This window comes from Bactrocera dorsalis, chromosome 5, assembly GCF_023373825.1.
Source record: "Bactrocera dorsalis isolate Fly_Bdor chromosome 5, ASM2337382v1, whole genome shotgun sequence".
Lineage (NCBI taxonomy): Eukaryota > Metazoa > Arthropoda > Insecta > Diptera > Tephritidae > Bactrocera > Bactrocera dorsalis.
Window position 1 is genome coordinate 22,213,806 of NC_064307.1, and position 25,925 is coordinate 22,239,730.

At 37.1% G+C, this 25,925-nt stretch overlaps 1 protein-coding gene across 3 annotated transcripts in view; it reads right to left on the minus strand.

Annotated features, from left to right (window-relative positions):
• Positions 1 to 25,925, minus strand: part of LOC105230093 (uncharacterized) — a 359,356-nt gene that overhangs the window by 152,614 nt on the left and 180,817 nt on the right. For 2 of the 3 annotated variants that reach the window (XM_011210682.4, XM_049458741.1), the window contains exons 6-9: positions 25,273 to 25,855; positions 23,797 to 24,921; positions 20,753 to 21,754; positions 18,175 to 18,414 (exon numbers count right to left, since the gene is read on the minus strand). In XM_011210682.4, the coding sequence (XP_011208984.3) occupies positions 18,175 to 18,414; positions 20,753 to 21,754; positions 23,797 to 24,921; positions 25,273 to 25,855 (2,950 nt within the window). The other variant, XM_049458743.1, reaches the window with a different exon arrangement.

Genomic DNA, 25,925 nt, shown 5'->3' on the forward strand with positions numbered 1-25,925 from the left:
AGGTTAATGGTTAAAATTTGACTTTTGGTCAAATATCACATTTTGACGGAACATTTGAGCTTACGAAAGGTGTGTGTACGGTTTTTTCCGCACAAATTGACTGACGTCAGTCACCTTTCGTAAGCACAAATGTTCGGTCAAAATGCGATAAATCGATGTTTTGGAGATGTTCAATTCCATTTCCATGAATTTCAATAATGAATTTGGCTGATTTTTGATGAATTCACGCACAGTTTCGATGAAATTTCCGGTGATCACGGATTTTGATTGGCCCACATGTTGATCGTCATTTATGTACTCACGACCACTTTGAAAACGTTGAAACCACTCGTGCACTCAGCTACGGAATAGGCAATCATTGCCATAAACTTGTTCCATCAATTGAAATGTTTCGGTAAAAGTTTTATTAATTTTAAAACAGAATTTAATGTTCGCTCTTTGTTCGAAGCTCATTTTCGCATCGATAACACAAACATACTGACACTTAAAGCGCAATAACTTCACTTCCAATTCATGAAATGTCAGGAAATTCTTACTGGACAATCGATAAAGATAGCAGATTCTAACGCACCAGTCGATATGTGGATGCCGTCATCAGGGGGTCCTGTTTACTTTGGAAAGCACCTTGTATGTATATGTTTATGGACATTTTATACAGTTTCTGACGTTTTCTTCTGGATGTTACATACTTCGTGGCAAACTTAATATACTATCTCGAGGGCACAAAAATAATATATAATATAAATAAGTGATTAGGTGAGTTTGTTGATCTTTCTTCGAATCTCCTTTGCATAAAGTGGAATATTCAAAGAAATTCGAAATTATTTTCTAAGGGATAATACTTTTTCATGGAAGAATATGAACTAATTCATCGAGTAAATAGAATTAAATAAGTTTAAGTGTCTCATGAGGGATGCCAAAGGAAGAGGTTGTACATTATGTTTCGAATTATCGAAGGCATAAGTGAAGCAACACCTAACTATTTTCAGGGATTCGACTAAACCTTAATATCAAATACAAGCGAATACTTTCCGAAAATCACGAAAAAATCAGCAGTTCAAGACCTCATAGTGATCTGCGGTATCCAAACGAACGACTTCCTTAATCAGTAATTATTCGTAGCAAAAGTGCCTTGGTCTTTCAAATGTTGATTGCTCAGTCCTACGAACTACTGGCTTTGATTTTATTTGATCCTACAAAGTCGCAGATTCCAGCAGAATTCGATATCTTTAAATTTTAATAAGTGCTGAGGCAGTTTCTGCTGAAGAATGACGATAGTATCTAAACTTAAAAAAACGGGGAAGTATCTGGGTTTATGGCCTAAAATGCATGAGTTTGCTAGCCTGGTCCATAAATATCACCAACTTTCATCTCTTACAAATTTACATATAGAACCTACGGCCATAGCTCGGTGTGTAATGGCGCTTGGACAAACACCGACTACACGATCCCACTCTTCAACTAGGAAAGAAGGTTCAAAGTAAACATTGAGACAAATAGCTGACGTAAAGGTATGTTAGCTACGCGTAACGCCCTAACCATCCATACGGATGGTTTGAAAATGGACGATAGAGTTGGTGTGGGAATATGCTGTCCAAAGTTAGGCATAAGACCACAAGCTGTGGTCTTTGTTATTGCGAAAGCCGCGAAGCTGGCCTCCAATGCACCGACAGGCAAATCCAGAGTCAACATCTACGTAGACGGCCAAGCAGCAATTAAGGCAGTAACCTCGTCTCAGCAGCAGTGGAAAATGTAGCCAGAAGTAAGCAACTTCGCTTGTACTGGGTGCCAGGCCACAAAAGCATCGAGGGCAATGAAATTATGGACGAGTTCGGAAGTAGACAAATGTTTCTATTGGCACTCGATAGAAGAGACTGTAGGAACAAGATGGGAATACTAAGTGGTCACTGTCTGGGCTGACAGATCGAGAAGACTTCAGGAAATGTCTAGAGCAGGGCATCAGGAAAATAATGGAGAAACTTGTAAACTTATCCTGCATTGACAAAACTAGGCTGTAGGCATCTGGGGTCCACACAATACGATACACTGAAGGAGGTATTCGCGTCAAGCGCAGGCATCCTATACGGTGACTACTCTTCCTGGACTTATCAAGTGAACTCTGGTATCGCAAAGGACCAAACTAGTCTCTGCGAGGCTTATTAGCCTGCCACATTAGCCTAACCTAAACTATACTTTTGGTACTGGTAATTCAAATGGTCCAGAACATTTCGTAAGAAAGCTTAAGGCAGACCACTTTAAGCCTTCCCATTAGACTTTTAATTCTAACTAAGCAACTTAAAAATGAGATTTCTTTCTCTGGAGCATAGAAAAGAAATGAGCTTCAATCAAAAAATCTCGATGTATTGAAGTCAAATTGAAATCTTCTTCAGCGCTTTAATGGCGATGAACACATTTGCTTGAAAAGTTCATTGTCTCACCGAGCCACACTCAACGCAGCACAGCACGGCAAAACAATTAACGAATTGAAAGCAACCGCTTGCTGTTGTTGTGCTCGTAGAATTGTCAAATACTCTGCGGCGAAAGACGCAATTGGCGAGCGATGCTTTACGATGCTTTGTGTTCCTATTTTGCCTAATGGGTATACATTTCATTTTCACCAACGACGAGACAAAGCAAATACGAAAAAAAAGGACGACAGCAAAAATACACGGAGAAGGTAAACCGTGTGCTGTGTACATGTGACAGTCCATTCAAAGAGGCCGTTTTTTTTACATGCCGTCTTTCCCCCCTCCTCACATGCGAGTATGTCGCTTGAGTCGTTGCTGCAAATTGAAATGGCTGAAAAATGTGCGGAATCCCGGGTAGTAGTTGTGGCTTTGTGAGGTCGTAAAGCGGTCGGGCAGTTAGCCGTTGAGCGGCGAGTTAAAGTTGTAGTGCTTTCGAATGAAAATCGTTTCGAGTTGTTTACCTGGAAGATAACGGCCAGAGTGGGCGTAGAGTGGCCCTGGAAACTGCAATTATATTATTGCTTTAGTGGGCTCGTACTTCTGTGTAGATACTCTTATGTATGAACATGCTTGTATGTGGATGTTATGCGTCAGTGCTCAATGTTTGCTCATTCGCATGCACAGAGTTGCATGTCTGAGTGCTCGAATATGGGCAAGTTGGATAGTTTGTTAAATTGTGGATAAGAGAGCGCGTGATGTGCTAACTTTAGGGTTAAATTCACTTTTAAACTTAAGTAAGGAAGGATGGATGTTTAGAAAGGAAAATTTAATAAGTCTCAAGAGCCTTACATTTATCAACAAAAGATAAGGTTTTACCTTTATTTACACCTTGCCAACCCTCGTATGTTTTCACGAAATCTGTATTTTAGTCTTCGTAAATTTTTTACAACGAAACCATAATTCATCTCTGAATTTAATTTTAGTTTCTTAAGAACTTGTTAGCCTTGAAGATTTCGGTTTATATTTTTGGAAGAGCTTATTCGATTTTGGAAGTTTATGAACAGAAATCGCTTTAAAATAATGACGTTAACAAGAGACAAAGAAAATTAATGGATAGATTTAATTTAAATTTTGGGTGGAACCCATTCATTGGAATATTTTTTTTTTCTAGGTTGGTACGACTGTCAGTAACATGTGCACCAAATATCACATCAAAATAATCATTAGTTTTTATTATACTCGTACACGTGTCTTTCTGAAGTACATAAAGGGTATTCGGTGATTTTTATGATGAGTGAAATTATTCAACAAAGAAGTTCCTTACTGGGATCCTTGGAATAATAAATCGGAAGGATCAGTGAAAATAATTTTGAAAGATCATTTGGGCCTAAGAAAAGTAAAAGCTTGATTGATTCCAAAATCACAAAATTTATGCTATGCTTACGACTCAGAAACAGACGACCAATCCGCCGAATATCATTGCAAAGGTTGAGCCAAAACTGAACGACATCAGCAGGTCAAAAATCAAGGCTATGTTGACAATTTTCTTCTATTATCAAAGTGTGGTGAACTCCGACTTCCATCCGATTGATCAAACTGTCAACAAGGAATACTATTTGAATGTTATGCATCGTTTGCGAGAAGCTGTTCGTAAAAAGCAGATAACTTGATATCGATGATTTGGGCTTGGGTAACGTATAGTATTAGATCTATCAAAAATAAATCCATTTTTTTCCCAATATTTGCTAGAAAGATACAATTTTTTCCTTCAAAAAATTTCTCTGACAGTTTTATGATTTCTTGACTTCTTTGAGCCAAATTTTCTTCCGCGAAACTGCTAATTAGGCGTCTGAGATGAAAATTCAAAGCAAAAAAGTATTTTGGAACCATTTGTATAAGGCTGAATACAAAACGAAAAGAATGTAGAAGTATCACATGGCTTAGCGCCGAAAACTCTCAAAACTCGATCGTCGATCACGATAAGCTGGCGCAAACTGAAGCTAAACCGGAAGATATATTCAGGAAGGTTTTGCTATGGATTTTTTTGGATAGGCACTAAATCGTATAACATAAGCTGCTGTCGAACTCTTAAGTCGGATGTGTGCTGTCAACATTTGAACCGTCTGAAGTAAGTAATAGTTGGGTACCATGAGAACCCAGAAGCTCCTGGATTTGAGTTGGGAGGGAAGGCTTTTTTTGCATCCTCTTTACTACCAGCCCTTGTCTTGTCGCCTTAGTTAAGTTTGCGCAATTCGACCGTAAGGATGAGGATTCCAACGAGAGTGCGTCTTGGAATAATATTATATGATCGGAGTTTGGAGGTGATTATACTGGTCCATTAGGTGTACCCGCATGTATTAAATCTATTCGTACAAAATGGTCCGTGATTACAAAACTACACTCCTGTAGATGCTTCATAGAAAATATTGAGATTTCAAGTAGTACTTTAATTAACAAATCGAAAAAGGACATTTCTCTGCAGCCTGAGAAAGATTCTGCTGCTAACAGAGGTTGGCAATGTTATATGATTTTACCAGAAAAAAGATGTCCAAACTATTGATATTCTCTTAGCAAATTGCTTAATGATAAAGGAGGCATTTATCTTGTAGTTTCCTCTATCAAGTCGGGTACTTCTGGTATTGCCATCGTACTACAATAAAAGCAACGTATCTTCTTAGACCAAATTTTACGACTGTGAATGTGTATATTTAGGTGTTTAGCGAAGTACCTTGTAGGCTAAATACAAATGGCCTTTACCTCTGCACACGTGTCCGTGCATTAGAGAGATCCGCCAATGTTACGCTGCCAAGGACATTTCCAAAGAAATAGCATCAAAACTTTGGAAAAACACAGGCGCACACACATATATATACACACATGTTTTTCACCATATGTAACGGTATCGCCGTAACTATTTCGCTGCCAACTTTTGTGGCAACTAAATTTAAGTAACAGTGGGCCATAGAACATCACCGACGCTTCACGCCCACAATGAGTTGCAGGCTCTCAAGGATGTCGTGGCCGGCCGTGAGTAGAAGGGGGAAAAAGTAGAAGGCACAGTCTATTGCTACAGTTGAGCAACAGAAAGGTCAGTTCGACTGTCGGCTAGTGTCTTCACCAGAACTCTTTCCGTTTGCCATGTTCCACTTTCATATTTTTCTAACTTTTTCTAACTAGTTTTTTTTGCGATTTTCGTTACTGTTGTTTTTGTAATTCATATATTTTGCCATTGCTAAATGACCAACGGATTGAGTAAGCAGTCCGACGGCGTGGAGTAAGTTCGTTCGAAATTGCATTGCTTTGCCGCCTCTGCTGCTTTCGCTTTCGTTGTTGTTGTTGCCTCATTTGCACATAAATTGTACTTTCCATTTGGTTTTCATTTCGGTTTATTTAAGTGTAACCTTTTTAACTCTGCAGTTTGGCAAATTTTCAGATTCTCGCTTGTTAGTTAGTTGCATTAGTTGATATATTCCATATGTTGTTGCTATTGTTGTTTGTAAAGGGTTTGGTTATGCATGCAATTATTTTTGTACACGACCTCGAACTACTATCACTGTTGTTTACATTTTTATTATCAAAGAGTTTTTTATGCAAATTCTTAGAAACTTTTTTGACTAGGGTTGCCATATTTAAAAAAACTTTAATTGGTTAAAATAAAAATGTGTTATGCTTTCAGAACAAAAAGGTAATGCAGCATATTGCTACATAAACAAATTTTGAACAGGGTTGCCATATTTTGGGAAAAATTTAAACTCATTAAAATAAAAATATGTATGTATATGTTGCTTCTATTAAAATGTTAATGCAGTACGTTGCCGTATTAATAAATTTTCGAACAGGGTTGCCATATTTAAAAAAAATTTAATTGAAAAAAAAATGTTTTATGTTTTTATAAAAAAGTAAACGCAATACGTTGTTATATAAATTAATTTTTGAACAGGGTTGCCAAATGTAAAAAATATTTCAGCTCATGAAAATAAAAATATTTGGTGCTGCTATAAAATCTGCAATGTACTGAGTTTAATTTTGAAAAAAATTTAAACTCATTAAAATGAAAATATGTGTATGGTTAATTAAAAACGAAACGAAATTATACATATCCTGAGACCAGTGAAGGAGCGAGGGGAGAAAGCGAGTTGTTAACACCCAAATCCGGAGTTCTCAGGGTGGCCCAGTGCTATGAAAAGAATTTTTAACGATTTTTTCTTCAACAATCATCCCAGGGCCCAAGTTTTCTCTCTACGACCCTACCTGAGATCAATAAGAAAGAAGATTTATAGACTGAGTGAGAGGAAACTTCCTGTTTCTCTGTGCCTGTTGTTATCATATAACAAACCACTGTGAAAAAAACTCGAAAACAAAGACCACACTCTACAAGTCCATCATCATTCCCGTCCTTCTTTATGGTGCAGAGGAATGGACAATGACATCATCTGATGCGTCGGCCTTAGGCGTGTTCGAGAGAAAAGATTTGCGGAAGATTTCGGCAGTCGATGGAACGATAAGCTCTACGAGATATACGACGCCATTGATATAGTTCAGGGGATCAAGAGACAGTTGCAGCGCTGGCTATGGTTATGTCATGTTGTCCGGATGGATAAGAACACTTCAGCTTTGAAGATTTTCGTTTCGGTACCCGCCGGTGGGAGCAGAGGAGGGCCTCCACACTCCGTTGGAGCGATCATGTGGAAAAAAACCTGGTTGCATTTGGCATCGCGAATTGGCGCCAAATAACGAAAATAAGACACGACAGGCGATCTGTTGTTAACGCGGGTATAACCTCGTAAGCAGTGTTTACGCCAGTAAAGAAGAAGATATTGAGTCTCAAGTTGTAAATTTTCCAATGGCTGGTTGATTTCATCACATTTAGTTGCTTTAAGCAATACAAGAGTGTATCTGTGGACGGTTTATCTGGCTGAAGAAGTGGCGAAGCCAACAAGATCATTAAAGTAGTCGTTCTCCAACTGAAACTTCGTGTTCACGATTCGTCGAATTGAAATTGAATATCGAGCACATATTTTCTTTACAATTGAAGTGCCAATAAGACCAACCACCGCTTGAAGTAATGAAAACATTGCTTCCCGTCAGGTCGTCTCAGGTCGTTCTCAAGAATTGGGACTGTCTCAAACCACAAACTGGCGGAATTTGAGAAAAGATTAGAGCTTGCATCTGTATAAAATAGTTTTCACTCATGAACTGAAGCCCTTGGACCAACGTAAACGTCGAGAATTTGCTGATTTTGTCTTGGAACAATTTGAAAACGATAAACATTTTTTTAAAAAAGTCTTCTCCGATGAGACATACTTTCTTCTGAATGGTACGGTAAGTAAATAAAACTGTCGATCTTGGTGCAAAAAAATCCACAATTGGTAAGGGTTGTACTTGACAACATCTGATTCCAACAAAACGGGACTACATGCCACACAGCACGTGCAACAACCGAATTATTGATAGAAAAGTTTGGAGATTCGATTATTTCAAGAAATTATGATTGTGGGATTATTTAAAGGCATTCTTCTTTGACAATAAGCCGTACTCTCTTCAAGCTTCAGAAGTGAAAAGTGAACGTGCTATTCGAGACGTAGGACTTGATTTAGTAGAAAAAGTGCTCGAAAATTGGGTTATCGAATGCGTGGAAACCATTTGAATGATGTTATCTTCAGAACTTAATTGAATATATCGTGCTACTTAAATAAAAAGATTTGAATTTCTTTAGATAAAATAAGATAAATATCCACTTAACCCCAGTATATGGATAAATTTTAATATCCTGCTAATTGCTAATGATCTTTATTTGGAAACATGGTTTCAAGGGCCTTATCCTGTTTCAACAGACAGTCATTAGCAGTTTTTCTGGAATTTCAAACTCCCTTTCGCAGAACCGGCAATTTGCACAAGAAGCTAGGTAACATGTTATGTAAGTGCTTCTTGAGTTTAAAGCGACCGATGTGGAATGCGAAAAGTAGCCTGAGTTTGTCCCTAGAGTTGAGTACATATTTAAAAAAGTGCATGCCTTAGAGTTGTCTACTCCTTCTTTTTTCTTTAAGTTCCTCTTGACTGTCTGTCGGTTATACGTTCATTGCGATAGTTGCGTTGGAGGTTTACCTCTATGTTAAATTACAAACAACTACATTTTAATTGTAGAGCATTAAACGGGAAAAGTTTCCTGAACTTATTTTTGCTCAGTAATTGGAAGGCAGAAGGGGCTTCGTTATGAAAAACCACCGAAAATATTCGTCCTTGTATGTATCTGTGTATGTAAAAGTCTGATAGTACATATGCATGAACATAAAATATTAAAGCCAAGCAATAAAGAAATGTGCCGAATTAGAACCGCCATCAAATTGACATAATACCGAATTACGGTAAACACACAAACATCAGGGATGCTTAACAAATGAATGAGAATGAATTGTGCAATAAAAACAAATTGATACAAGCAAGCATATGCAGCACGGTATACACATGCATACATAGAAGTATATACATACAAATACATATACATATATATACGTCCATGTATGGCTGTGTGTATGAAAATCGGTACATTGGAAAACACCAGCGGATATGGATATTTTCGGTGTCCTTAGCAATCCATACAAAAAGCACTCACATACAAAGCTCAGCTCAGCAGGTGAATTGGGCACACACACACACACACATGTATATGTATACAAGGGTATGTGCTTATATGGCAACATGGTTTAAATGAGCGCACCGCAATGGCTTCCAAATAAATCGATGCGAATAGAAATTCGGAATTTCACGGAAAAGTAACAAAGCAAAGCAGCACAGAATTCTAACAAATGCTAGCGGGGGGCCTGCACTCTACTAAAGAACTGCAAATGCATGTATACATACATATATACAGAGATGTACTATGTCTGTGTGCGCACAAGTGAATGGACCATTGCGCAACAATGAAACCTATTTGGCAACCTTGGCATATCGCTAAATGGTCGCACAAACACACACATACAAATATGCATTTCTTTGCAAATATGTACATATATATGTATATGTGTATGAATGTACTATATTTACATATGTTTTTTGATACTTTATAGGAAAACAAGTAAGTGAGCAACTTGATTTCGCTTTCGATTGATTTCTTAAGCAAAAATATGTATGTGTGTGTATGTATGTTTATATTTATATATGTAGGTATTTCCCAAGAAATTTATGTAAATCATTTCTTTACGCCGGTGATTTAAGAGCTGACATTAATAAAAATGTGTGATGACTATTTGCCATATACTTGTATTTGAGGAAGTTACATCAGGCAACATTATTGAAGGCTGGAAAAATGAAAGAGTGATGTGCATTTCCATATATGCACATATGTATGTACATAAATAAATAAAATATACTTTCATTTAATTCTGCGAACTTTGCTATACGGATTTTTCGGAAAAACCGCCTTTGTGTGAAAGAACTTTTGGCGCGTTTTCGATATCCTTCAATCGAGATATATTACAACAAATTCTATAAATAAATCTCATAAGCACGAACGGAGATAAATAAATATGAATGCAGGTACGGATTATACATACAAATATTTTATGGTTTATATTGTCTATAACGGATTTCGGAAAAAACAACAACAAAAAACAGTTAATTTTGGCTGTACATTGGTATAAAAGTATAGAAAAAGATCACTATCTTCATTTTGTTCGACCAGTTTGTACGACACCTATATGATATAGTGCTGCGATCAAGAAAATATGTTCAGATATTAAAGCTTAGTCTTGGAAAATAATTTATACAAATTTTTGTGAAGATATCTTGTCAAATAAAAAAGTTTTTCATACAAGCACTTGATTTAAAACGATTAGTTTGTATGACAGCTATATGCTATAGTGGTCCGATATTAACAATTTGTTTGGATATTATGCTATTTCTCTGGAAAATAATATATGCCAAATTTTATGAAGAAATTTTGGAAAATAAAAAAAAAATTCCATAGAAGGACTTCATATTAAAAAGTAAGTTTGTATGATAGCTATATGCTATAGTGGTTCGATCTGAACAATTTTTGCGGAGACTCCATCATTAAATTAGTCAATTATCCGGATCGAATTTTGTGCAGATATCTTGTAAAATAAAAAAGTGCCCCATAAAAAGACTTGATTTTGACACATCAGTTTGTATGACAGCTATATGCTATAGTAGTTCGATGTCAGCGATCCCAACACATAAGCAGCCTTATGAAGAGAAAACGAAGTGTGCAAAATTTCGGAACGATAATGCAAAAACTGAGCGAATTGGACGCGTATATACAAACAGATGGTTGTGGCTAAATCAACTCAGCTCGTAAGCTGATCAGTTATATATGTACATCCGACAAAACTATGACTATGAATAAACTCAAAAAATTTTTACTACTCTTTGAATATTTCTTCCAAGTTCAGACAATTAAAATAATGCACATACTATTAGCACATACTGTAAGAAAAATGGTGGAATGCACCAAGACCAGACCGCCCAAGGGCAACCACTGCTCGCGAAGAGATTAAAATACTCAGATAGGTGAAGTAAGAACCGACTACTTCTTTTCAGTTTACTCAGTCGAACCTACCTAAAGAACCTAAAGAATTCAGCCGATTGCGATCCAAAAACAGGATTATTCCAACCACTAAAAGATCAACGGAAGAGTCCTATGTACAGACCCAGAGCACAAATTTAGAGCCAGCAGCGCAAAAAATGGGCTTACAAGATAACTGTATATGCTAGCAGGACATTGCCCCAAACATACAGTTCGGGTGGCGAAACGAAATTCCGATAGATCTCCTACCATGGCCTGCCCAAAGCCGTGCCTTAAATCCCATCGAGCATTTATGATAATATTTATATGATGAGCTCGGCCGATCTTCTTGTCACTCCGATAAACAAGAGCGTTTAATCGATTTAAGTACTCGTGGGAAAACATACCACCTTCATGTGCTTTTGACAATATGTCCCACGCAAGTGTCATTAGTGTCATCACGGCACTCGAGAGAAGGAATCTAGCGGCTCCAGTATGCAGATGGATAGAGGCTGTATTGCGTACTAGGAGAGCTGAAACCACTGTGGGGGAGAGAAAGATTCGTCTTGGTACTAGGAGGGTTTGCCAAAAGGTGGAGGAGTTTTATCCCTTCTACTATGGCGTCTGGTATATAGTACATGAAATCCTTGAGTTGCTCACAAACAATGGGAATTTGGTACCAGGGGTACGCTGACGACATTTTTATAATGGCATTAGGTAAATTTGAGAATACTCTCTGTAATATAGTCCAAAGAGGCTTACGTCTGGCTTAAGGATGGTGTAATACGGTAGGGTGAAACATCAACCCGTCAAAATCAACCATCGTCCCTTTCACAAAGCGAATATTTCTTCCAGGCTTGAGGCCTCTAGAATTAACACTGTCCAGAGTCATCAAAGCACTAGTGATATGCAGACACCTAGACGGTAAATCTTGGGGCTGTAACCAAGTATCAAGGTATGTATACCATAATCGTAAGGTCTATTGTCACTTATAGAGCGGTTGCTTGAGCATCGAAGGCAACACAGTCTTCGTTAGGTCTACAACTATCGAAGCTGCAAAGACTCACTTGGACTGCTCTTCAGGGGCAATGCAGACTTGAATTCAATGAATATTCCCTCTTGAAGATCGAAGGAATCGTTAAGGGAACCGCAATCGAGCTTCATCAACGAGAAACTATTAAATGTACTCTTTATCTTTTCAACCCTATATTCTTTTTAAATATTAGTGCATACTTCGAAAGACTAGCTTAACTCCCTACTGTTCGCAATATACCTCACCATAATCTCGTGAAATTTTCCAATACCCAAAACTTTCTTTTATTTAATGCTCAACCGGTTTCATCACATTCCTTTAAAAAAGTTATACTTTCACACAACAAATCAATTCAACACTTTGATAAGGGTTACCGTTGGTGTGTGTGGCAGACTGCTTAGCAGCTATCTAGAATTAACATTTAGTAATTTAAATGGAAGTCGAAAACTAAATTTGGAAATGAAAACCTTCAACAACAAAATGCACACTTCAACGCCTATAAATATACAACGAGTTCGAATGCCAGCAACAATCAACAGCAGTTGTCATTTTGACAGCTCACTCGCACCCTCTAACCGTATCGCCTAAAGTAAACGGTAAATTTTGTGTATATAAGTATATATTTTTTAATACATTTGAGTACCTCATGCCTGCACATTTCAATCACTAAGCAAGTCGGCATGTTCAAACCTCATCTGTTCGCAGACAGTCAATCTCCTGCTTATTTCTGCTTTTTTGCTCCAAATCGTGCAGCTGTCAGCTTTTTGACAGCTAAAGCTTTTACTGTTCTGCTCACTCAATTCGGCGAGTGAAATTAAATTGACAGTTTCTCAGTTGATTTGAATGTGGTTAACAATGTTTTATGTTGTTTTAAATCTCTCTTAGAACAATGAAGTAATTTTAATCTTGAAATTTTTGGAGAGAGGCTTTTTGTTCAATTCAAAAATGTTTGTTTTCAAGCAATAAATGGCAAGCTATTTTTGTAATTTTTAAGCAATTTCTTTCTCTCTTAAGTTGTCATATATGTATCTCGTGTATCTTAAAGCCAAAATGTGCTGGTTCCAAGATCTTGTAACTGAAACAAATGTTGTCACATAACTACAAATTAACTGTTGTTTACTTTCGGGATCATCAACCTAAGTCCACGATTCATCACCTGTCACCGTTAACAAATTTTTTATTCAATCAAACTTTCATGCAATATTGAGTTGTATTCTGGTCCCAGTAGTACCCATAGTTGCCTCAATTTCACGGTAGGTTTTCACTCATGACGATCTTAAAATAAGTATGTGCTGCCGCGCTGTAACAAGAGTTTCCGAAATATCACTGATTTTGGACAACCTTCGCGAAATTCATGTTGGAATGATCTACAACCTCGATTGTATTCACTGTACCATCGATAAACCTAGTTCTGGATGGAGCTTCATCGTAAAAAATTTAAATAAATTAATCGACGCGTTGTTGCTGAGTTATATACACGCCAAACGTTGTAAAAAATAATTAAAAAAAATTGTAAAAAATTTTAATTCGATTTTTCGGTCGAGCAGAATATTTTAAGTTACTGCTAACAGCACAAATAGCACTCGGATGTCAAAACGTACTGAGTACGCATGCCATTAAAAATGTCAAAGTTTAATATAAGGTTATGAGTTGCCAGATTGCAACACTAGAGTTGCCAAATACCGAAATATAAAAGACAACAAACGTAACAAAAATCTATCTAGCAAAGATTGCCAGCCTCCCGTGCGAATCGTTAAATGCAAATATTTGCCAGATTTATTCGAAATAACCTCTATATAATCACGTTTAGAAAAGTTAAAAATTTTGATATGAAATAAAATTACTTTTAAAGTATTTAAGTGAGACATTTATGTATAGAGTTGCCAGAGAAAATTAATATTAAAATAATATGAAATTTTTTTTAATATTTATAGAAGTGAAACATTAATAAGTATGTGCTAAGAAAATATTAAATTATATTCAGTCATATAAAAATCAGAAATATTTTTAAAGAATGTTGCCACCGTTTTGGTATTTAATTTTAATTAATTTTGATTTTAGTTTTAATTTTAATTTTAGTTTATCTTATTTTTATTTGATTAAAAAATTTATTGAATATAATTTTTGGTATAATACCGTAGAGTTGCCACCTACTTGAATCGCAATAAAAATATTTAAATATGCAAAGTAAGTATGTATAGTTTCAGTATTGAATTCTAAAACTCGAGAATATCAATGTCAAAATGAAATGTTGCCACCTTTTTTGAAATTTTAGATTTGGAAATTTTTTTATTATTGATAGCAAGATTTTATAAAAAAACTAAATTTTTTTGTTTTGTGGAGTTGCTACCTACATGAATCGCAATAAAACTTTTTTATTTTTTTTACTATTTTTAACTTGTTATAAAAAAAATATTTTTTTTTGTTTTGTGGAGTTGTTACCTACTTCAGTTGCAATAACAATAATTGAAATAAATTTATATATGGAAAGTATGACATGTTCAATATTGTATCGTAGAATTCGAGAATATCAATTTCGAAGCAGGTGTTGCCACATTTTTTGAAATTTTAGATTAATTTTTTTATCTTATTATTGATAACGAGGTGAAAAAGTACAATGTTGAACTGTAGAATTCGATAATATCAATGTCATATATAAACGTTGACACCTTTTTGGAAATTTTAAATTTAATTTCTTTATAATTATTGATTAAAAGACGTATAAATTCAATATTGAACTGTAGAATTCGAGAATACCATTGTCAAAGCGAAGTGTTGCCATCTTTTTTGAAATTTCAGACTTACATTTTTTTCTATTCTTGATAACAGCGTTCTATAAAAAACTATTTTTTTGGGTGGAGTTGCCACCTACACGAATCGCAATAAAAATATTTAAATATGCTAAGTATGAAAAGTTCAATATTGCAACGTAGAATTCGATAGTATTAATATCAAAGAAAAGTGTTGCCACCTTTTTTGAAATTTTAAATTTAATTTCTTTATAATTATTGATTAAAAGACGTATAAGTTCAATATTGAACTGTAGAATTCGAGAATACCATTGTCAAAGCGAAGTGTTGCCACCTTTTTTGAAATATTATACTTAAATTTTTTTTTATTATTAATAACAACGTGTTTAAGTTGAATATTGAACTGTGGAATGCGAGAATATCAATGTCAAAGCAAAGTGTTGCCACCTTTTTTAAATCTTAGTAAATTTTTTTTATTATTGGTAACAATTTTTAATAAACATCTAAATTTTTTGTTTTGTAGAGTTGCGACTTGAATGGCAATAAAAATTTTAATTTTGCGAAATATGATAACTGTAGTAAAAAAAACGAAAATCTAAGTTAGTTTTATTAGATTTTAGCATAAATTTCTGTTATTCAAAATTTTGCGCCATAACTTTTAAAAATTTGAAAATTTTCGTCGAAACTTCCTGTAACATTACAGTGCATTAAGCCATTAAATTTTTAGCCCCTCTCTCAAAAGTATCCCATTACTTTCACTCTACACACTCTCTAACGAAATATTAGAAAATTTACACACAGACACAAACTCTCATCCACAGAAACGGCATACAACTTTCAATCGAATTAAGTTACCAGCAGCAGAAAAGACGAAACTGCTAAAACAAAAGGCGAGCGGAAAAAGAAAACGAAAAGTAGAAAAGCAAAAAAAAAAACAAACACAGAACTCGCTCGCCTTTCGTTTGCAGCAGCACCAACAACAACAGCGGCCAGCGTTCTAAGGTCAGTAGTAGCGCCTGCAAGTGATGGCAGGTGCCGTTGTGGCGTTTATTGTCTGTCCGTTGTCCTTTAGCAGGAAAATTAAAAGCGTTCAACACTTTTCTAAAGTTTGCATTGTTAAACATTTGATTTTTGTTCAATTTAATTTTTCCTTTTCAAACGGTGCGGATATTTTTATTTTAAGAGCCCCTGTACTTTTTTACACCCAACCGTAAACTTCTATGACAGACAATAAGTCGGAGGAAGAAAAGTTAAATGATATATTTTTGTGTGCAGTATGAGAGGTGCAGAGCTTATTAGTTGACTTATGCTGTGTAGTATGATGTGGAATGTAGACAGAAGATTAATAAAAAAAAGTTAGTTGTTGTATTGTTTCAACGCAGTTCCATGCTGCTGTACTTTAGATACTTTTCAGCTTCGGTAGTAAAACTTTTTATGCAGGAGCCGTAAATCGTAATAAAGTCGAGCTTGAGTAATTGTTAACTTCAAGGACACCGACAGTTTACTCCCCATAAATGGCGGTAAAGTTATGACCAACTAAACTTTTGCATAACGGTTGCAAAATGCTGTAGAGACTGCAACGAACCGACTCAGTATGTGATTGAGTGGTGAGTTGGGGAGCCAAAAGTAACAAGAAACATAAATTTAATTCCCCCAACATAAAAGACCTTAAAGGTTAGACCCCACACAATAATTAAATCACTGACTTCTGCTTTAATATGCCTTGAAGCTTAGCACTGAACTTCAGCCATACTACTCCGACCTAATTACCAACATATCTAAAGAAAAGAAGTCCTTTATAATAGCAATGAATTTCAAAATTCTTGATAAAAATGTTAACGCTGCGGCATCAAAAATTTGTATCTGTCCTATCCAATCAATCGCTAATAAGCAGTTCGCTTTTCGTAACCAACACTTTGAATCCATTTCAGCCGAACTAATCAATTCCTTAGAGATTAAAGTAGTATGAAATATGTTAAGTTCCTGTAGGAAGAAAAGGTTTCTTGGCAGAGTTAAGTCGCATAGCTTTATAGTTCTTAGAGCAAGCCCTACAACTAGCCTTTGAAGGAGAAGTTTCCGGATTTATAAGTTTGGAATATCTACAGATCTATCTGATCTGTTACTATCTGATAATGAAGTGGATTTTACTTTGCCCGATCATGAAGAAGCAATTACCCGTCTGAAGAACAACAAAGCGGCGAGGTCTGCTGGTTTGCCGGCTGAGCTATTCAAATACGGCGGCGAAGAACTGATAAAGAGCATGCATAAGCTTCTTTGTAAAATATGGGTGGACAAAAGCTTCTTCTTTTGCCTGACATTTGGAATATAAGTATGCTTTTCCAATCCACAAAAGTTAGAACCGACGTTCTGCCAGTTATTTTATCCCTATCCTCGACAATTAGCCCTACAGAGCGTGTTGTATTTTTTACTTTAAAATTAAAGGAATGGAATCCACGACACCTGTAACAGTATCAGACGCAGATCTTTGACGCGTGCTCAACCAACACGAAGTTAAACAATTACAAAACCGCCTGGGAAGTTGTTTTTGTAGGGAATCTGATCTTTTTAAGCTTTCATAACTCTATCGAACTTATACAATGCGAGATAAATACTTTTCCCATGGTGGACTTTACACCGCAGAAAATTTTATTTTTTCAACTTTAGAAGAGCTGATATACATATATAGAGGTTTTCAATAATACATAGATATAAGATATATAAATAGGATAATACTGGACAAATATTGTCTCAGTATAATTACTTGGTTGGTCCTAAAGTTTCTGGACAAAATTCTGCTGTTTTTTATATCATCTGATCACATTTAATTTGACCCAAAAGACTTAAATCTTTGGAAAATTGCGAGTAGAAGTCACAAAGGAAATGCTTGAAAACATAGCTGGAGACCCTAAATTCATCAATTGCATCATTACATGACACGAAACTGTCTAACAATTTATTAAGCGGCGCTCCAAAAACGTTCCGAAACCGAAAAACCTAAAACTCGCTGAAAGCACTGGAGAGCATCCAAGCCGAGGTTTATAGCACATGTATGGAAAACTGGATTAAACGTTGACAAACTCGCATAGACTCAGGAGCTTGTTTTGAATGTGGTAATTAAGATTTGAATTAAAACACATGAAAGTGTATTTTTTGATGTCAATCCGGGTCAAATTTGATCAGATGTCAGGCACTTAAAATTATGCATATTTAAGAAAGCTCTTGTTAAGCTTAGCCCCGGAATGTTAAACATGTTGAGAACAGTATTGCAAAAGCTTTTCTTTAAAACATTAAAGCTTTCACGCTCCTCGTACGAAAAGTCAACTATGGATCAGCATTTATCCATATATCACACTCAATTTGATTAATCTCGCAGATGTACATTTGTACCATATATATATATGTATATAATATCTCGAAATGATTGAATGTGAAAGTATATTTAATATTCTCTGTACTCACCCGTGACTCGGTAACCATATATTCGGCAGTGAGCTGCTGCGCCAATAGCGTTCTCTCAAATGTGGCATGCCGCACGTTGCAGTTGTGCTGGTTGTTCTTGTTGGCATTGGTTTTGCATGTTTGCCAAATACTGATGTTGATGTTGCGGTTTTTGTTGTCGATGTTGTTGTTGTTGCCATTACTTTAACTGCAGCTGGTCTAGATTTGTTAGTTTTATAAGCATTTGCCACCATGTTGCCGCTACCAATGCATATTTGTTGCAAACACAAATAGAAAATTTGTAATTCGTTAGACATGCTTGTAGATATACATATGTATGTATGTATATATATATTTATATTGTATATTTGTGAGTATGTATGCCATTGTTGGCGTGTGAAGTTGAAAAATGAAATGTTGGCGATTTTACAAATGGATTTTTGAATTTTATGCTGCAGTGTTAGTATGTATGTGTGTATGTTTGTCCGTATACACATGTCTATATGTCAATATCCTCCACCGTGTTTGAATGTTTTATAGCGGTTTTGTGGAGTTTTTAATGCGCCGCTATTTGAATGAAACAATTCTGTTTGGGACTTTGACGGAAATGGCTAGCAAACATACATACACACATACATATATGAGTTTAAATACTGTATGTGTGAAGTAAGAGGCGAGAAATTTATATTGAACCCACTAAAGAGCAAGTGTATACGGGCAGTTTGGTGAGGTTTGTTGCAAAATCTAAGCAAGTAAATGACAATTAGTGCAACTGACAGAGTTTGTGTGTTTTTGTTGTGGCTTTGGAGACTTTTGGTTATACTATATGCCGGCCAAAATATTCGCCTTACTGAGTTTATATTTTAAGCTCATGTAAGATGTGAAATTGCAAATGATATAGGCGAAGACTCTATCGATATAAAGTTAATTTAATTTTTTTTCTAAAATCATATGGCAACTCTGTCACAAAAAATTCTAAGTAACACATAAATACACAATTTTCGTTTAAATTTCGCAATATTTAATGCCTGTTAGACATTTTTTGATTTTTTTAAGTCTATAATTTTGCTGTAGTTGGCAACTCTATTCAAAAATATATTAACTAAACCTTTGTGATCTAATATTATGAATACAGATGTGAAGCGTTCTATGCGTGAAATTTTTTTAATATTAATTCTTTTTCAAAAATATGGCAACTCTGTTAAAATAATTTTTGCACAAATCATCGTTCGAATACAGATTTGAAGCGTTCAATGTGAAATTTTTTGCTTTAATATTAATTCTTATTCAGAAAATATGGCAACTCTGTTAATATAATTTTTGAACAAAGCGTAAGCAAAACACTTTTCTTTAATTTTCGTAATTTTCAAAACTCATATACATACATATGTACATACATTTATAGATTTGTTTGGAAAACTACATCATTTCGGTAGCTGGCAACTCTGTTCAAAAATATATTTTAATAAAACTTGTCCAAAACTTTTTTGGTCGGATATTAAATAAATTAAAGCTTTGAAGCGCAACCCCGTTTGTTCCTTGAAATAATTCTGAAGTTCCTATTTTTTTGTTTTAAAGATGGCAACTCTAAAGAAAGTTACTTTTATATAATTTGAAAATATAAATAAAATATCATAATATTCCGCGTCTGTACTTTTTATCTTCTATTTTGTACGTAGTTTCCAATATTATTTTTACTTTGAAAAGAAAAGAAATTGGGTGCAATATGAATTGAAGAATCGATCTATTACAATAATCCCAAATGCAAAAAATAATGTTCGAAACCTGACCAACCAGTCAAATCAATGGCCTGCTCGAATTGCCATGATACCAAGGAAATGCTCTTTATCACGATTGGATAAGACTAATGTATTCGTATTATGAAGTCATAAAACGGTGTGAAACCATCAACAGGGAACGTTACCGACAATAAGTCATCCAATTGGAGCGAGCGATTACCGAAAACGCCTGAAATTTGCGACTGTCGAGGCAATAATTTTCCAAAACGACAACGTTCGGCACTGTGTTGCAAGACCGGTTAAAACCTATTTGAAAACAGCGACTGGGGAGCTATGCCCTGCCTGTCTTATATCCAAGGCCTTGGTCCTTCGGACTACTATTTATTCCGGTCGAAACAGAACGCCCCACGGAATATGTATCTCATCAGAACAGAGTATATTGACTGACTAAGCGTACTATTCCCAACATCATCACCCATCTTGAAGACACAGCATTCATTATTGGATAAAATTTGACTGAATAGCCCACGGATATATAGGAGTATATATAAAGTCCGTGGAGAGTCGACTCAGCGACGTTCGCAGCAAATCGGACTGGCGTATGGGACGATTTGGGGCATTTTACGCCGAAACCTTGAATTGAAAGCGTACAAACTACAGCTTGTGCAAGAACTGAAGCCTCCCAACCTTCCCATCTGAGACGTAGCCACGGCTAACTTTTGAAAGAGATAGTCTTCGAATTGAATTTGAAGTTTCCCTGTGTTTTCTTTTAAAAAGTAGGAAACCACAAAATGGATCATCCTTTACTTATATGATTCCTCTAACCACTAGTATACATTCTCTAAAAACTCGCTACTTACCCATAGAGTCCTACATCCTCGGACTGGCTTCTGTATTGCATCGCGTTGTAATCGATGTATTCGTTGTTTCGTTTATCTCTTATCGTTCGGTAGTCGTCGACACTGGCAGCGGCACGACGAATGGGTTGCCGAGCATTATCGGACGCGCGTTTCCACACCCATTCGCCTACCACTTCCCTTACACGTTCGCGTACTTCGCCGTCTTGATTGTATCGTTTGAATGTTTCGCGTTCGCGCGTTATTGGCATCTCACATTCGCCTAAAAATATCGACGAGGTACCAGGTAACGGTAAGCTGGCTGATTTGACAGCAAACGACGCCGCAGCACGACTTGTCAAAGTGTCATTTTTACTTGAGCCGGCGTCGGTGGTAGCCGACTTCATTGTTAGTCGACGTTTAGTGGTGTTGTTGCTATCTGCGATAGGTCTTGTTGGCTTCGCATGCGTTTCTTCTATACAATCCATAAGTGTAGCGCCGCTACATAAAAGTGTCCACTGCGTTTTACTACGGGTGACACCTGCCAATGTACCGTTATTTTTGTGCTCCTCTCCCGCCACGTTGACATTAGAATTGACACTGACAGTGGAAATGTTGGAATTGCGCCGCTTGAAGTGTGGTGGATATGGTGATTTTTGCGTTTCACGCCCACTTCTTCTCATTTGCGACATTGTCTCGGCGGCCGTACTGGTAGACGCGTGTGCGGAGTGATAGCGACGTAGTGGCACATCCACTTCAGCTGCGCGTTGACAATTCATTGTCAATTGTTTTTGTTCCTGCAATGACATTTGACGTTTGGCGTAGGCGGCAGCGTCGTGTTGGGTGTGGGGCGTCGCATTCGGATTGCAAGCGCCGCAATGTGGCCAAAATGAGCAAGTGGTTTGCGACTTTAATACTGCCTCTTGACGTTTTAAAGGATTTTTATTGCACCTGACAGCTGTTGTTGTAATTGGTCTTGATGTTGACATACTTGCTGTGGGCGTTTTCGCGTTGGTAAGTTTTTGACTGTCGAACAAGAGAAGTATAAGTAGATTTAGGCACAATCAATTTACGTACTACACTTTATAGGTTGTGCGTGGTGACTATTAGTGTCAGTGGTGAATTCTATATACCGTTATTGCCATTTCACTGCCAATATGAACATCTACAATGCGTTTTTGTGTGCACTGAGAGGTGAGTTTCGATCAAAGCATATGACTTATACTTAGAAGGCGGGTTAGTGGTGAGTTTTGTTTTTTATATATGAACGTGACTTAATTTTATTAAGGTTTTAACAGCAGCATAGGTGCTTTTAATGTTATTTTGGGGTTAGTGAAGTTTGGTGAATTTAAATCGGTTCATATGTATGCAGTGGTAAGTTTTGAAAAATTTTATTTTAGTGGTGAGTTTTGAACATCATACATGAGTTTTACTTACAATGCGTTTTTATGGTGATAATATACAGACGCTGGTTTGTTAGTGGTGAGTTCAGTAAGCGTTAGTGGTGAAATTTAATTGCAATTTAATTGCTTTGATTGGTGTTTTGGGGAATATATAAAAACTTTTCACATTGTTTAGAAAATTAAAAGTGCACATTTTTGACAGTTTTGGAGGTTAGTGGTGTTAACGAAGTTTATTTGATTTTTTAAGGGATTTTTGGAGCTTTTGCAGTTGAGATTTATTGCATTTTTAAAATGGCTGGTAGTTGCCATATTAATTTATGATTTTTTTTATGATTATAACTAGCACTATATTTATACTGTTTTATGCTTCTATTTCTTCTATAGATTTTGGTGTGTTTTTTATTTAAATTTAATTTTTCATTATTTTCTAACCTTAGTCACTTATGTAAGAGCTTCAATGTTAATTTAACCTTATTTTATTTGTTTTTTGATTACTATTTTTTTTTATAAATATTTAATTTTCACGTAACTGTAATTACTTAGGTCTAGTACTCAATACTTGTTGTAAGCAAGTTTTCTAAATTATATCCATATTTACTTATTTTTTCGAGTTATTATATTTTATTTTTCATTAAAGCAGTCTTTATGCAGCATTTGGAGCGTTGCCACTTTATTACATATGTTATTCACCACAATTATTAGAGCTTAACACTGCTTTAACGTTTAAAAACGATTAATTATGTTGCGAAGATTTCATGGTAAACATTTTACTACCGTTACTTTGTATTCACCACAAGTTTAGTTACTTTAGACATATTCACCACAGCGGTTTTCAGTATTATTTTTACACTTTTCAACAAAAAATGCAGTTTTATATGTTCACTTACACCATGCTTTATATTTTCAACATACTTTTTTACCGTTATCTATTCAATTTTCACCACATGTGGTATATTTATGGATTTGGTTTATTTACTGTACTCGTTATGTGGTGAAAATATGGCTCTCAATGCTGCGATTTTTCGTTTTGGTGATGATAAATTCTTGCAGCGTTGCATTTTCGTACATAACATACCTTTCGTGCATACTAACGAGTTGCAGTCTTAGTGACGGTGGTGAGTTTACTAATTGAGTGCGTATGCTATAAAAATTACGCATAATAATGCGCGGACGAGCAAGTATATGAGACAACGAGTGGGGTGGTGAGTGCGTGAGAGAGAGAGAGGGGGGAGAGAGTGTGGTAACAATGATTATTATTATGCTGCACAGCTGTGGTGAGTAATTTCTAACTCTCTTTTACTTTACAATTGTCTATACGCACATACACACGCATACGAGACCGAGGTGAGTTAATGAGTGACAGCAACAACTACTTGCTAATAACGGTTAGTGGTTAAAATATTCGCTCGTAGTTAGACATTAGTAGTATTATTATTATTCTTTGGTTAATATTAACGACGTGCAGCTACGCAATCAGTCAGTCAGGCAAGCAGGCAGACAGGCAGACAAACAGGCAGGATAAGGCAGTCATAGTTAATGTTAAGTGAGCTCGCCGCCACCGATTCGCATGCATATGAACCCCACGTGCACTCTCTATTAGTTTGCACCTCCCCGAAATCTAACTAAATTCGGCCGATTAGAAGGCTTGGAGCAGCTCTTCAATACCTGTTGCGACTGCTGCCACCGCTGCGTGCAGCGCTCTCTCGCGACGATTCGCGCGTATGCGGATGCCGATAGATATGCTCGCCACGGTAATCGCCAGCACCGCTTGCGCTCTCCGGTGTCAGCTGGCTCTCACGTCCCGGTGTGTTGGAGTGTTGACGCTCCAGCGAGTACTGTGACTCGCTGGGACTGTGTGTGTGGCCGAGTGAACGTTGCTGCTTCAACGAGCTGCCTGTTGCACTCACCGAAGCTTTGCTTGTGGTCGGCTGTTCGTAGATATGATCGTTATTGAAGAAATTCAATTCGCTATTGCCACCGCTGTTGATCGTTTCGCGATTACGTAACAACGCTGGCGGCAAATCATATTCACCACTATCGCCGCGTCGAAAATCCATAATCGGTGAACGATCGAGTGATTTACGCAACATATCGTAGGTGAGCTCGTGATCACATAGGCGTGTGCCGTAATTTTGCGGACTCGTCGATTGTCGTGGTATATTGAGATTGTTGCATGATGAACCCGACGATTGTGGTGAACGTGAGTTGCGTTCACCACTACCCGTGCCGACGGGTGAAGAGCGTCGTAAGCGACTGCTCCGATTATTATTATTGCTGCCAGTGCTGCCACCCATGCCGGGGTCGGCGATTGCTTGCAGATAACGCATGCCGCTGCCATTGGTGGTGGCTAAATTATTGCTGATCGCATTCAATGGTTCACGGTAGTCTTCGTCGAAAGAGCGACTCTTGTCGAAGTCCAAGCGGAGCGGCACGTTCGGGTTGTTGCTGCCGCCGCCGCCGCTCACGGCGTGACTGTGTCCTTTAAGCGCCACTTGTGTGCTGTAATTGCAGTAGTCGAAATCGAAGGAGCGACTTTTATCGATATCATTATTCCGTGTTCGTCCGGCACTCGTATTGTTGCCGGTCAGTAGTAGCGACTGCGATTTGCTGCTGGTGCGTATGGGTGGACGCGCGGGCATGGCGTTTCCGTTGCTGATCCGTACCCCGGCTTGTTGGTAGGTGGGCTGCGCGTTTGGTGTGTGATAAGTAACGGCGGGCCCTTGTGATTGTCCCATAGACACGATAACTTTGTGCGAACGGTTCGGTGAACGTTCGCTGAGCTGTAGAGACCTGCGGGTTATATATAAAATTTTTTAGAAATATTAAGGAGTGCTAACGAGATTTATGGTAGGTACAAATACTTTAAGAGACAAAAACTAAGTAAGCCTATATTGGGCTCGGACAATCTAGAAACAAGCATCGAGTATCGGTTGCATGAAAAGGCTTTAGTAAAGCCTTGAACATGGTGTATAACCTAAAAGTTGTAACTTCCCTCAGCAAAGTCTGCCTTAGAGCCAGTGGTTGCTGAAAATAAGAGTCAGTTTCCGAAAGCTGGCCCAGTCCAGTCGAAATTGCACTCTAAACTGTGAACTACTAAACATACGGACTAAATACTACGCGTTTCTTAATTTCCAAACTCACCTCGAACGTCGTATACGATGCTCATCCACCTGCTTGGCATTCCGCCCCAGCGAGCGTCGATGCTGCGAACGTCCACCACTACCGGTCAAAGCCACCATACCTGTATTGACTACAGTACCTCCCACCAAAGCGGTATTCGGCATGCCAGTAACACTGCCAACTGCAGCACTGACATTAATAACTCCGCCATCAAGTTGTTCAGCGCTTACAACACCACCGCCACCGCCACTGTAACTTGAACTTGACGAGCTACGTGATATATTCGTTGCGGGTTGACCTTCAGTTAAACGCTGTTTACGTTCGAGCGTATTACTGCGTGAACTCGAATTCTGTCGTGAACCCATTAACGATGCTTGTGAACCGCCTTTGCGGCGTCGATCCTCTGGCGTAAGTGACCGCGATTCGGGTGTTAGCGATCGTTGCTTTCGTATGCTACTCGATGAGCTATGCGATTCGTTACGTTCGGGCGTTAGCGAACGTTGTCGTTGCGTTTTCAATGGTGATATGCTGTGATGATAATTGGCGGTGAGGAATTCATTCGAACCTTCGTCGTCATCGCAATCCAATTCGTCGTTGGAGAGATCTGTGAAAAAATATGATATGGCGAAAATTGAGAGATAGTAGCTAAGTAAGGAAAAAATTATAGATTTTTG